The sequence below is a fragment of the Petromyzon marinus genome, unplaced genomic scaffold (assembly GCF_048934315.1).
Source record: "Petromyzon marinus isolate PM22_M1 ecotype Great Lakes invasive population unplaced genomic scaffold, UKy_Petmar_22M1.pri1.0 PM_G_Scaffold_59, whole genome shotgun sequence".
NCBI classification, from domain to species: Eukaryota; Metazoa; Chordata; class Hyperoartia; order Petromyzontiformes; family Petromyzontidae; genus Petromyzon; species Petromyzon marinus.
In genome coordinates, this window is record NW_027423012.1 from 1,226,484 (window position 1) to 1,241,623 (window position 15,140).

The following is a 15,140-nucleotide window of genomic DNA, read 5'->3' on the forward strand; positions in this document are numbered from 1 at the left end:
ATCCATACTCTTTGGTTCTATTCGGTAAAGTCACGTAGGTAAAAAATAAAACAACAGAAATCACGACGTTTCGGCCACAACACAAGTGGCCTTCATCAGGTGAAGGGATCAGGCGGTCTCGAGGACAGCGCTGGAGTGAAACAGAGCCACGCTCAGACCGCGACCTTTAAGCTGTGTGCGAGGAAACAAGGTGCCTTGACAAAGGAATTAGCATAAAAAAATAGCATTTGATTGGCCGACTTAGCATAGAAGTGGTGTACATGCGGGTGCACTTGCCGGTTGGCGCGGGGGGGGGGGGGGAGTTTACCTATTGATGGTGTGAAAGGGGAATTTAAGAGCTGCGAAAGTTTGGGGTACCACTACTTGAAAAATATACTGTACCATTGAAAATTAGTTTAATGTTTGGTTCGATTTAGAACATCTTTCCAATGGTTGCTTAACTAGTCGGGTTGGTGCATGGCTCGCAAACAGTTCAAATGTCTGGTCAAGGAGTCAACTCGGCCCTTCGTCTGCACGGGTAAATGCAATGGCCGTCATATTCTTTTGGGTCTTTCGGTAAAAGCCACGTAGATTGAAAAATTAATAAAAAATATCACGTTTCCATCGCAACGCAAGCAAATCGTCACGGGGTGATTGTTTTACGGAGAGACTGAGCCCCACCATAGGAAGGGAGAATTTCCTGCACTTGTTGGAGCGCCGTGCAAATAAATGAGCACCACTCCACGTTCATTTGTCAGGTCTGCTGTGGTAATGTTATTCTGCAGCTTTTGCCTTCCTGTTATCTAGTAAGAAGACACGCTTCTATATTCAAATTCGGGCTGTACATTCAAATTGTCTACAGAATAATTAGTTGGCATGAAACAGAGATGATGTGTTCATATTCTTTGGGTCTTTGACGTTTCGATCGCAACACAAGCAATCACCTGAGGACGACTGCTTGTGTTGCCATCGAAACGTCGTCATTTTTAAAATTATTTTTCTATCTACGTGACTTTACCGACAGACCCAAAGAGTAAGATTGTAAAGTAACAAGACAAAACAATTGGTTTCTTGAATCAAATCGCGACCTTGAATCATGACAATGCACGGAACGGTTCTGGGGGGTGAAACATTGCATGCCGAATTAACAGGGGCATGCAGCTACCTCCGTCTGCTGCAATTCCTCCTTGGACAGACTCAGCCCTTGCTTGATCATCACCTCCAACCGGTTCACCCAGTCCAGTCGCGGCACGTGCTCATCCATCTCCTCGAACTTGGCTGCGCAGGGTGTCAGGGACACGCATGCCGACGGTGAGCAAGCGACCAAGCGTGCGAGCGAGAGATGAGCGAGTGATCGGGTGGGTGGGTGGGTCACGTGAGCGATTGACCGACCTGCTATAATGAGGTAGCAGATTGAGCAGGTGTAGAGGCAGCGGACGGTGATGTCGTGGCGGTCCATGAACACGTCTAACATTGCGATGGCCAGGTGGTGCGTGGCCACACTCAGCTGCAGGCGCTCGCTCAGCGTTGCCAGGAGGTCGACGAAGTGGCGACGGAGGTGCAGCTGGGGCGAGCGTGCGCAAAACCGAGGCAGCGACAGCTCCTGCGAGGGGGGAAAAAAAACGAGGACACGGGGGTTGGGAGGGCAGTTGGGACGCTGTGGAGTTGGGTCAAGAGGTGTTTTGAAATGATAATAGATTATTCTGGGGGTCTAAGGAGGCGACGTGCCCGGTTACGGTGGGCCACAGCAGTTAATTTTCGCCGTCATGCAAACCAAGAGTGACAAAAGCCACGGGCCAAATTGTCTCCCTGTTCAAGCGAGTGAAAGATGGCGAAGAACTCATTCGGTAGTCCTCAGCCTATGATGAAAAAAAACCATAAGGTGTGGAGATCCGTACCTCCAGAGCACAGCCACTTTTATTCTTCCACAAGGTACCGTATCGCTCGTGTTATAGTCCCCGGAGAGATAGGGGGCCGGGTCGACCCGCTGGCCAGGATTGAACTTGCAATTTCCCACTGCGAGTCGAGCACTCAAACGTACGTGCCGTGTAAATCAGTTCGTGGGATTTGCGTCTGCGTGTAGGAGGCCTATTAATGAGAGAGGCGGATACCTTCTCTCGAAGGACGCGGTAGACGTCGTCTGCCAACTCGCCTTGCCACCACTCGCTTCTGTCCATGTCTTGGTTAGTCGCTCGCGCCTCGTGCTCAGGAGTTTATTACTTGGGCAGGCACGTGCTGGGTACACACAAGTGTTCACGTGTGGAGTTTATTACTTGGACAGGCACGTGCTGGGTAGACACAAGTGGAGTTTATTACTCGGACAGGCACGTGCTGGGTACACACAAGTGTTCACGAGTGGAGTGTATTACTTGGACAGGCACGTGCTGGGTACACACAAGTGGAGTTTATTACTCGGACAGGCACGTGCTGGGTACACACAAGTGTTCACGAGTGGAGTTTATTACTCGGACAGGCACGTGCTGGGTGCACACAAGTGTTCACGAGTGGAGTTTATTACTTGGACAGGCACGTGCTGGGTACACACAAGTGTTCACGAGTGGAGCTTATTACTTGGACAGGCACGTGCTGGGTTCACACAAGTGTTCACGAGTGGAGTTTATTACTCGGACAGGCACGTGCTGGGTACACACAAGTGTTCACGAGTGGAGTTTATTACTTGGACAGGCACGTGCTGGGTTCACACAAGTGTTCACGAGTGGAGTTTATTACTCGGACAGGCACGTGCTGGGTACACACAAGTGTTAACGAGTGGAGTTTATTACTCGGACAGGCACGTGCTGGGTTCACACAAGTGTTCACGAGTGGAGTTTATTACTTGGACAGGCACGTGCTGGGTACACACAAGTGTTCACGAGTGGAGTTTATTACTCGGACAGGCACGTGCTGGGTTCACACAAGTGTTCACGAGTGGAGTTTATTACTCGGACAGGCACGTGCTGGGTACACACAAGTGTTAACGAGTGGAGTTTATTACTCGGACAGGCACGTGCTGGGTACACACAAGTGTTAACGAGTGGAGTTTATTACTCGGACAGGCACGTGCTGGGTACACACAAGTGTTCACAAGTGGAGTTTATTACTTGGACAGGCACGTGCTGGGTGCACACAAGTGTTAACGAGTGGAGTTTATTACTCGGACAGGCACGTGCTGGGTACACACACAAGTGTTCACGTGTGGAGTTTATTACTCGGGCAGGCACGTGCTGGGTACACACAAGTGTTCACGTGTGGAGTTTATTACTCGGGCAGGCACGTGCTGGGTACACACAAGTGGAGTTTATTACTTGGGCAGGCACGTGCTGGGTACACACAAGTGTTCACAAGTGGAGTTTATTACTCGGACAGGCACGTGCTGGGTGCACACAAGTGGTCACGTGACAGATTTGACGTCACAGCTCACTTGCCATGCAAAAAATAAATACATTATTGAGCCCCCCCCCCCCTAAAAAAATATACAAAAGTGTATTTTCATAATTTGTGCATGGTGTACAGTCTGGAAAGCACCCACATGGCAAATTTCCAGTGTGTTGCATGTGGAGAAGTACAGACAACACACACAATCACAACTTTGCCTTTCATATATATGGAGATTACCACAGGTTATGCCACGGGCACTTCGTGCTCAACAGAGCATTAAGAATAAAGGCAGAATTTTCACAACACTTGGAAAAGAAACTACATTTGCAATTTTTTGCAAAAAAAAATGAACACATTTTCCCATGTGTAAAAAATAAATGCAATTTGTTATTGACATGTGTGCAAACTTCATAATGCATTTGCTTGAGCAACACCGATTACATTATTGACGAAATCTTAAAAGTGCTCATGCTAAACCGGCTTCCAAACGTCTCAAGCTCACACCCTACCCCCCGCTATGCATGTGGAATAATGTAAAAAATGTGTCCCGTTATGATGAAAAACAAAACAAAGTCTTACCAAACACTGTCCATTATTACACGGCGGGAAGGGAAATCGTTCAAGTAACAAACCGTGATTGTTTAAACGCCTCAATATGTCACGATATAGTCTAAATACAGCAAGTCTCAAGTCTTTCACGGTAACTACGGACGGAGCGGGCAGCACGCAGCCACGTGGGAGTCGTCACGTGACGCAGCCGCCGACTCCCAGGACTCTCCACGCCCCCGGAAGTGCTGCTGAGCGCCGGAAGCCGGAGGTGACGCGTCATCCGTGAGCCAGAGACTCCTGATTGGATGAGGTGTGGGCGTGGCCGCACCCGAGGGGGAGGCGACGGCCAGGGGATAAAGGGGGGGGGAGGGAGAGACCCACAGAGACTCATACTCATAGAGACCCACACAGACACCCACAGAGACCCACAGAGACTCATAGAGACCCATACTCATAGAGACCCACACAGACCCACACTCACAGAGACTCACACAGACACCCACACAGACTCACAGAGACCCACACTCACAGAGACTCACACAGACCCACACTCACAGAGACCCACACTCACAGAGACTCACACAGAGCCACACTCACAGAGACCCACACTCAAAGAGACTCACACAGACCCACACACACAGAGACCCACACTCACAGAGACCCACACAGACCCACACTCACAGAGACCCACACTCACAGAGACCCACACAGACCCACACTCACAGAGACCCACACAGACCCACAGAGACCCACACTCACACAGAACCATACTCACACAGACCCATACTCACAGAGACCCACAGAGACCCACACTAACAGAGACCCACACTCACAGAGACCCACACAGACCCACACTAATAGAGACCCACACTCACAGAGACCCACACAGACCCACAGAGACCCACACTCACAGAGACCCACACAGACCCACACTCACACAGAACCATACTCACACAGACCCATACTCACAGAGACCCACAGAGACCCACACTAACAGAGACCCACACTCACAGAGACCCACACTCACCCATACTAACAGAGACCCACACTCACCCACACCCACAGAGACCCATACTCACAGAGACCCACAGAGATCCACACAGACCCACATTCACAGAGACCCACACAGACCCACATAGACCCACAGAGACCCATACTCAAGAGACCCACACCCACAGAGACCCACACTCACAGAGACCCACACAGACCCACAGAGACCCACACTCACAGAGACCCACACAGACCCACAGAGACCCACACTCACAGAGACCCACACAGACCCACAGAGACCCACACTCACAGAGACCCACACAGACCCATAGAGACCCACACTCACAGAGACCCACACAGACCCACGCTCACAGAGACCCACACAGACCCACACAGACCCACACTCACAGAGACCCACACAGACTCACAGAGACCCACACTCACAGAGACCCACACAGACCCATACTCACAGAGACCCACACAGACCCACACTCACAGAGACCCACACTCACAGAGACCCACACTAACAGAAACCCACACAGACCCACATAGACCAACACTCACAGAGACCCACACAGACCCACACTCACAGAGACCCACACAGACCCACATAGACCCACACTCACAGAGACCCACACAGACCCACAGAGACCCACACTAACAGAGACCCACACAGACCCACACTCACAGAGACCCACACTCACAGAGACCCACACAGACCCACATAGACCCACACTCACAGAGACCCACACAGACCCACAGAGACCCACACTAACAGAGACCCACACAGACCCACATAGACCCATACTCATAGAGACCCACACTCACAGAGACCCACACAGACTCACAGAGACCCATACTCACAGAGACCCACATAGACCCACAGATACCTATATTCACAGAGACCCACACAGACCCACATATACCCATACTCATAGAGACCCACAGAGACCCATACTCAAGAGACCCACACCCACAGAGACCCACACTCACAGAGACCCACACAGACCCACATATACTCACAGAGACCCACAGAGACCCATACTCAAGAGACCCACACCCACAGAGACCCACACTCACAGAGACCCACACAGACCCACAGAGACCCATACTCGCAGAGAGCCACATAGACCCACAGAGACCCATACTCACAGAGACCCACACAGACCCACACTCACAGAGACCCACACAGACTCACAGAGACCCATACTCATAGAGACCCACACAGACCCACACTCACAAGAGACCTACACTCACAGAGACCCACACTCACAGAGACCCACACTCACAGAGACCCACACATACAGAGACCCACACTCACAGAGACCCACACTCACATAGACCCACAGAGACCCACACTAACAGAGACCCACACTAACAGAGACCCACACTAACAGAGACCCACACTCACAAAGACCCACATAGACTCACAGAGACCCACACTAACAGAGACCCACACCCACAGAGACCCACACTAACAGAGACCTAAGTAAAACTAAACTAAGTGTATTGCCACCAGGGTGTAAGGGGGCCCCCCACTGAGCTGCTGTGCCAATCTTGGTCCACGCGAGCGGCCTGCCCTGCACCAAGTGAAAGCAGCTCCGTCAGGTCGCTCGTCACGTGGCAACAGCGTTAGAGCGGCCAGGAGAATAATCCTCGCACTCTTAAGACGCACCGCTCGGATCGCTAGGGATGGGTTAGCGCGTCTCCCACGTACGTGTGAATATACACAGAGGGTGGACGTGGATGTAAGATAATTTTGTCGTGACGGTGGTCGCAGCTGCTGCGAGCTGCTAAGAGACACTTGCCCCTACAGTCTGTTAGAGGCCACACGGGGGACCTTCACTGGAGGGGTTTGCTTTGCCGCACCAACGCTCCCCACACACACACACGGTGAACTCGTAAAGTGATGACAGGAAACGATGAGGTTAAATGTGCAAAAGTTTCATATATTAAACGGCAATAAACGCATTCAAGAGTGTGAGTGAGGTAAAAGAATAGAATTTCTACATTGAGGTAAACATTTTTTTTTATATTGTGAGGTAAAAACAAATCTTTTTTACATTCTGAGGTAAAAAAATAACATTCTGAGGTTAAATATTTTTTATAAATATTCTGAGGTAAACAAAAAATATTTTGAACATTGAGGAACATTTTTTTTACATTCTGAGGTAAAAATATGAACATTAAATTGTCCTTAAGGAGACATACATTAACAAACGCTCTCTGTGTATCTATCTGTCTCTCTATGTGTCTCTCTCTGTCTGTATCTGTCTCTCTGTGTCTCTGTGTGTGTATGTGTCTGTGTGTATATGTGTCTGTGTGTATCTGTCTCTCTGTGTGTCTCTGTGTGTGTATATCATCTCAGTCAGTCGACCCGTGGCACCTGGGTCTGCCCCGTGACCTCCTGCCAGAGGTCGTTCGACACTTCACGTGGCCTCAAGGTGCACATAGCCTGGCACAAGTGTCGTGGTGACATCACTGCCACTGAGTGGTGAATGGCGGTTGTTGTTGTTATTGTTGTGCGTGTCTGTGTGTCTGTGTGTGTGTCTGTGTCTGTGTGTGTGTGTCTGTGTGTCTGTGTGTGTGTGTCTGTTTACTATTACCATCATTAGGGGAAAAAACGGTGATCCAATCTCCGACCCCCAGGAACAGGTTTGCAGATTTGCTGAGCATTTCTGTGAGGTCCTGGGGGAGGGAAAATCCCTCAGCCAGGAAAACATCGTGGCACAAAGTGAGGATGACCCTGCTGTGGCTGCGGTGCCTCAAATATTGGAAGAAGTCACCCCCTGTGAGTGGCTGGCTGAGGTGCCATTTGTTGAGGAAGTACTGAAGGCGATCCGGAGTCTGAGACCAGGAAAGGCAGCGGGCAGAGATGATCTCCCAAGCGAAATGCTGAGGGTGGCGTTTGTGCACAGACTGCCCTATATGACATCATAACAACGGTCTGGACCACTGGACGGGTTCCGCAGGATTGGAAGGATGCCCTGGTGGTCCCCCTTTTTAAGAAGGGGGACCGCACAGACTGTAACAACTACAGGGGCATCTCACTCCTCAGTGTGCCGGGAAAGGTCCTGGCAAGGATTATTCAGCATCGCCTTGCCAGGCACGCTGAGGAGAGGCTTGCGGAGCCCCAATGCGGTTTCAGGAAAGGGCGGTCCTGCACAGATGCCATATTTTCTGTCCGTCTGCTACAGCAGAGGTGTAGGGAATTCCAACAAGACCTACATCTCTGCTTTATTGACCTGGTCAAGGCCTATGATACCATCAGTAGGCCTGGGCTCTGGGTTGTTCTTCGTGCTTTTGGAGTACCTGACCCTCTGCTCACGATCATTAAGGACCTTCATGATGGTGAGCGGGCCCGGGTAAAACTACGTGGCTGGGAGTCAGAGCCATTCTCTGTACACCTTGGGGTGCGACAGGGATGTCCTCTGGCTCCCACATTATTTAACATCTATTTTGACCACGTAGTTCGTGAAGCCTTCAATAGCTGTACCGGGGGAATCTCCATATGGTACAGATATAATGGGAGGCTGATCGATGCCCGGGTGCGGTCAAGGGATGGCTCCCTCTTGCTCAACCACGTTATGTATGCTGATGATTTGGTAATAGCTGCTCAGTCAGAGGAGGAGTTGGATACGCTGCTGCTGCTGAGACTGGAGCGTGCCACTAAGAGGTGGGGCCTTACCATCAGCCCCACCAAAACTAAGCACCTGCCTGGGTATTTTGTACCATCGGACACTCCACCCCCACAACTCCCAATCGGTGATGGGGCAGTTGTGGAGAGAGTGGAGAGTTTCCCATACCTGGGCAGTGTGCTTATGACTGGCTCCAGTTTAACAGCAGAGGTCTCACTCCGAATCAGTCGAGCGGCAATATCTTTTCATCGGTTGCATAACGCTGTGTGTAAGCTACCTGGTCTGTCGCTCCGCACTAAGCTTCAGGTCTTCTCGGCCACGGTCATTCCCTCCCTTCTCTACACTTGCGAAACGTGGACCCCCCTAATGGAACATCTTCGCCGGTTAGAAACATTTAGGCTGGCCTGCCTACAATCCATCCTGGGTTTAACCAGACTGGATTGTGTGAGGAGCTCACAAATCCTTGAAAGATCTGGGCAAGGTCCCATCGGTGAGCTCCTCCGGCGGGCAAGGCTGCGATGGCTGGGTCATGTAGCCCGCATGCCCAGCCACCGCATGCCGAAACAGCTTTTGTTCGGCCGGATCGAGGGGGCTAAGCGGGTGCGGCACGGGCTAGAGAAGAGATGGAGTGATGTGGTACAGGAGGAGGTGGAGCTGAGTGGACTTGCCGATGACTGGTACCAGCGGTGTCAAGATCGGCTTCTGTGGAGGCTCGTGAAGGATGCTACTGGGCAGTTGGAGGTAGTCGCCCTCCATCAACAACGGAGGGCGGAGGAGCGACGCTCAGAACAACGAGCGGAGTGCCGGGTGGCTAAAGCACAGATTGGCACAGTAGGGGGCACAGGTGGTGCATCAGCCAGTGATCTCAGTCAGTCGACCCGTGGCACCTGGGTCTGCCCCGTGACCTCCTGCCAGCGGGCGTTCGACACTTCACGTGGCCTCAGGGTGCACATAGCTTGGCACAAGCGTCGTGGTGACGTCACCGCCACTTAGTGGCGAATGGCGGTTGTTGTTGTTGTTGTGTGTCTGTCTCTGTGTGTGTGTCGTGTCAGGACAGGAACGTGTGCACCACAGAGTGGATCTCCCTGCGGCAGAGTGGGCAGGCCATGCCACGCTGCTGCAGCTCCAAGGCGCAGCGGCGGCACGTGGCAAGGTGGCCGCTGTCGCCGTGAACTAACGTGCAGCTATGCGGCTCACTCCGGCACACCACGCACTCACCCACGACAACACCATCAGCACCACCCACACCACCAACACCACCCACACCAACACCACCATCACCCACACCACCAGCACCACCACCACCCACACCAACACAACCAACCACACCACCACCACCCACACCCCAAGCACCACCCACACCACCACCACCCACACCAACACCACCACCTACACCACCACTATCACCACCACCCACACCACCACCTACACCACCATCATCACAACCACCACCACCACCAGCCACACCACCACCCACACCAACACCACCACCCACACCACCACCACCACCACCCACACCAACACCACCGGCTGGAGCGCAAGATGGAGAGGAAGTGGTGGAGGTGGTGGTGACGTTGACACCGGCTGAAGGGGAAGAAAAAGAAGAGAGTATGTGAGTGAGTGAATGTGTGAGTGTGTGTGAGTGTGTGTGTGTGAGTGTGTGAGTGAGTGAATGTGTGAGTGTGTGTGAGTGTGTGAGTGTGTGTGAGTGTGTGAGTGTGTGTGAGTGAGTGAATGTGTGAGTGTGTGTGAGTGTGTGTGTGAGTGAGTGAATATGTGAGTGTGAGTGAGTGAATGTGTGAGTGTGTGTATGTGAGTGAGTGAATGTGTGTGTGTGTGAGTGAGTGTGTGAGTGTGTGAGTGAGTGTGTGACTGTATATGGGTAGCGGTATTGTAGTTAGCGCTACGTCGCGCTATGAACCCGGGGAGGGAGTGAGAAGGAGGGAGTGAGGAGGAGGGAGTGAGGAGGAGGGAGTGAGGAGGAGGGGGTGAGGAGGAGGAGGGAGGGGAACTTCACCTCGCCGGCTGTCGGCCGTCACTATGGAGAATGACTTCACGAACAGCGCTGCCACCGAGTGTCTGGAAGAGAGAGACAGGGAGATCCAGGCTGGGTTTGGATGCAGGCTCTATCTACCGCCCCTCTCTCTCTCCACCCCTCTCTCTCGTGTTTGTTTATTTTTATTTCACTTTTTAAATTATAATTTTTCTATCTACGTGACTTTAGTGAAAGAACCAAAGAATATTCATCCACTCAATCACTCACCCACTCACTAAACAGCTCACCCACCCACTAAATAATTCACTCGCCCTCCCTCCCACTCACTCACTAAATAACTCATCCGCTCACCCACACTCACCCACCCACCCAATCTCTCTCCACCCTCTTTCTATCTCCCTCACCTGGGATCTCTGAGTGAGAATCCCTCCACACCAAACACCTCCCCCAGGGGGTCCCCGCCACACCTCACCAGGTACGGCCTCTCTACATCGTAAAGTTGTCTCCGCTTGATGTATTGTCCCACGTAGTGGTGCGCCTACGTGGGACGCACACACATACACACATGCACACACACACGCATGCATGCACACACACGAGTGGGTGACTGAGTGGGTGAGTAGGTGGGTGGGTGAGTGAGTGGGTGAGTGAGTGGATGAGTTAGTGAGTGGGTGGTTGAGTGATTGAGTGGGTGAGTGGGTGGGTAGGTGAGTGAGTGAGTGGGTGGTTGAGTGATTGAGTGGGTGAGTGGGTGGGTAGGTGAGTGAGTAGGTGAGTGAGTGAGTGGGTGTGTGGATCAGTGAGAGAATCAGTGAGTGGGTGGATCAGTGATTTAGTGGCATGGGCGGAAGAGATGGACTAGTCAGTGAGTGGATGGGTTAGAGGGTGAGTGGATGGGTTAGAGGGTGAGTAGAGTGAGTGGTTGGGTGAGTGAGTGGATGAGTGAGTGGTTGGATGAGTGAGTGTTAGTGTGTGGTTAAATGGAGTGGGTGAGTGGTTGGGTGAGTGGGTGGCTGAGTGAGTAGGTCAGTGAATGAGTGGGTGGACGAGTGGTTGGGTGAGTGGGTGGGTGAGTGTAACGTCTGTACTATGTTGAACTTCTTTCGCACCGCACGTAGCCATCTGTGATAATCCTGCAAATCCAAATTATACAGCAGGTGTCAGGGTCGCGATGGAATCCACGACCTCCTGTACACCAGGCGAGGTAGTCAACATCTCCTAGCCACGCAGATGATGATGGTGTTGGTGGCCGTGATGGGACCCACCTGCTCCCACGTGAATGTGTCGCCCTCGACACCGACCGACTGCAGCAGACGAAGCATCGCAGGCACCGGCTTCAGCTGCGTCCCAGCGGACAGAGGCATCACGGAGCCACATGTCATCACTCACACAGACACAAAGGTCCCCCGTGTAGCCTCGGCAGGCTATAGGAGCAAGTGCTGTTAGCGAAGAGAAGCACCTATCAAGGCTGCCGGCACTGTGGCACATGAGGGGGTGGGTGGCCAGCACCACGCCGAACCGCCTTTGTCTCCCCCGTGGCTTTGTTTACTACGACACACCGCTACACCAGCTACTCTTTTGAGTCAACCTAGGGGAGGCCCAGGACCGATTGTAGTGTATAGTAGTGTATATTACATTGTAGTGTATAGTAGTGCATTGTGTATAGTAGCGTATAGTACTGTAGTTTATAGTAGTGTAGGGTATAGTGTAGCGCAGGGGTCGGGAACCTATGGCTCGCGAGCCAGATGTGGCTCTTTTGATGATTGCATATGGCTCGCAGATAAAACAAAATATTCTCACTTGTTTTAATCCATCCATCGATTTTTCACTGCGCATGTCCTGTTCAGGGCTGCAGGAGCAATTGTCCATTATTTTAATTGGATGATACTGGCCTACGTTTGCCGTTGCTGGGTAAAACAGGTAAACGCCCCCTTTTGAATCAGTCTGAGACTGCGTCTGCTCGGTCATTAGCTCAAAGCTAACCCTTCGACGAAGAAGATGGCGAAAAGAAAAAAAGACGACGAGTATCGTACATTTCAGGACGAATGGACCGAAGAATTCGCCTTTGTGGAGAGAGCGGGTTCTGCGGTGTGTCTAATTTGCAATGACAAAATTACATCGTTGAAACGGTCGAATGTAAAGCGGAACTTCGACACGCGCCACGCTACCTTTGCATCAAAATACCCTGCGGGAGACAGCAGAAAGAAAGCGTGCCAAGAGCTTCTGAGCAGGGTGCAAGCTAGCCAGCAGCAACTCCGCGTATGGACCCGGCAAGGTGACTATAATTCGGCTAGCTTTGCTGGTTCTTTAGCAATAGTGAGGAACGGAAAACCATTCACAGATGGCGAGTATGCTAAAACGTTCATGCTGGATGTAGCCAATGAACTTTTTGATGATCTTCCGAACAAAGACAAGATAATCAAACGGATACAAGACATGCCTCTGTCGGCAAGAACTATTCATGATCGTACCATCGTGATGGCAAACAAAGTGGAGGAAACGCAAGTGAAGGACATAAATGCAGCGCCGTTCTTTTCTCTGGCTTTGGATGAGTCAACAGACGTGAGCCATTTGTCGCAGTTCAGCGTGATTGCAAGATATGCTGTTGGTGACACACTGCGCGAAGAAAGTCTTGCTGTTCTGCCATTAAAAGGGTCCACAAGAGGTGAGGATTTATTCAAGTCTTTCATGGAGTTTGCTCAAGAAAAAAGTCTACCTATGGATAAACTTCTCTCAGTGTGTACTGATGGTGCTCCGTGTATGGTGGGGAAAAACAAAGGATTTGTGGCGCTTCTCCGTGAACATGAAAATAGACCCATCCTAAGTTTCCATTGCATTATACACCAGGAGGCACTTTGTGCTCATATGTGTGACAGGCAGTTTGGCGAAGTGATGTCGCTGGTCATTCGTGTGATCAACTTTATTGTTGCCCGAGCCTTAAATGATCGCCAGTTTAAAACACTGCTGGATGAAGTTGTAAATAACTATCCTGGTCTGCTTTTGCACAGCAATGTGCGTTGGTTGTCAAGAGGGAAGGTGCTTAGCCGTTTTGCGGCTTGCCTGAACGAAATCCGGACTTTCCTTGAAATGAAAGGCGTCGGGCATCCTGAGCTAGCCGACACCGAGTGGCTCCTCAAGTTTTACTATCTCGTAGATCTGACTGAACATCTGAACCAGCTCAACGTGAAAATGCAAGGCATTGGAAATACAGTGTTATCCCTTCAACAAGCTGTATTTGCTTTTGAAAACAAGCTGGAGCTTTTCATCACGGATCTTGGAACAGGTCGTTTACTACATTTTGAAAAACTGAGCCAATTTAAAGATGCATGCACAGCAAGTGAGCCCATTCAAAACCTTGATCTCCACCAGCTAGCTGGCTGCACATCCAGTCTCCTACAGTCCTTTAAAGCACGCTTTGGAGAATTTCGTGAGCACACTCGTCTTTTTAAGTTCATCACCCATCCAAACGAGTGTTCACTGAACACAGCCGACCTGAATTACATCCCTGGTGTCTCCGTCAGAGATTTTGAAGCAGAAGTGGCTGACCTGAAGGCCTCAGACATGTGGGTGAATAAGTTCAAGTCACTGAATGAAGATTTGGAAAGAATCACATGATAGAAAGCGGAGTTGGCGAGCAAGCACATGTGGACAGAAATGAAAAAACTCCAACCCGAAGACCAGCTGATTCTCAAAACTTGGAACGCGCTTCCTGTCACATACCACACACTGCAGCGTGTGAGTATTGCTGTATTGACCATGTTTGGATCTACGTATGCATGTGAGCAGTCATTCTCACATCTTAAAAACATCAAGTCCAACCTACGATCACGTTTAACGGATGAAAGCCTCAACGCTTGCATGAAGCTTAACCTCACCAAGTACCAACCCGACTACAAAGACATCAGCAAATCCATGCAGCACCAGAAGTCACATTAATGGTGAGTGTTATAACAACATTATTTAAAAGAATAAATTCAGAGGCTTATTATACTGACATTTAGTTGAATTCACTTTTAAAATATATTATATGGCTCTCACTGAAATAAATTTCCAAATTTTTTGCTTTCATGGCTCTCTTAGTCAAAAAGGTTCCCGACCCCTGGTGTAGTGTATAGTAATGTAGTGCATAGTAGTGTAGTGTATAGTAATTGTAGTGTATAGTTGTGTACAGTGTATAGTTGTGTAGTGTATAGTAATGTAGTGTATAGTTGTGTATAGTGTACAGTGTATAGTTGTGAAGTGTATAGTAATGTAGTGTATAGTTGTGTATAGTATAGTGTACAGTGTATAGTGTACAGTGTATAGTATAGCATACAGTGTATAGTATAGTGTGCAGTGTACAGTGTATAGTATAGCGTACAGTGTATAGTAGTGTACAGTGTATAGTAGTACACAGAGCACCGGTGAGCCCCCCTAAAAGCGACTCACCAGAATGTTCCTGTGAGCTCCAGCAGCGGCCAGAGACAACCTGGAGTCACCGGCACTCATCACGGCAGCTGTGAGACAGCAGGAAGACAGCGACACTCGTCATGGCAGCTGTGAGACGGCAGGAAGACTGCGACACTCGTTACGGCAGCTGCGGAGACAGCAGGAAGACAGCGACACTCGTC

At 50.6% G+C, this 15,140-nt stretch overlaps 2 protein-coding genes across 2 annotated transcripts; both read right to left on the reverse strand.

The window, feature by feature from the left end:
• Positions 1–1,016: 1,016 nt before the first annotated feature.
• LOC142918250 (cyclin-J-like) lies at positions 1,017–4,133 on the reverse strand. Its single transcript, XM_076062381.1, has 4 exons — positions 3,937–4,133; positions 2,091–2,214; positions 1,372–1,582; positions 1,017–1,257 (listed from the first exon to the last, which is right to left on the reverse strand). Exons 2-4 carry the CDS (start codon positions 2,154–2,156, stop codon positions 1,124–1,126), a joined length of 411 nt encoding a protein of 136 aa, XP_075918496.1. The 5' UTR covers positions 2,157–2,214; positions 3,937–4,133; the 3' UTR covers positions 1,017–1,123.
• A 2,573-nt stretch (positions 4,134–6,706) lies between these two features.
• Positions 6,707–11,894, reverse strand: LOC142918267 (E3 ubiquitin-protein ligase Mdm2-like). Its single transcript, XM_076062406.1, has 4 exons — positions 11,796–11,894; positions 10,935–11,068; positions 10,557–10,613; positions 6,707–6,713 (listed from the first exon to the last, which is right to left on the reverse strand). The coding sequence occupies exons 1-4, from the start codon at positions 11,892–11,894 to the stop codon at positions 6,707–6,709; spliced, it is 297 nt and encodes a 98-aa protein (XP_075918521.1).
• Between the last annotated feature and the right edge of the window lie 3,246 nt (positions 11,895–15,140).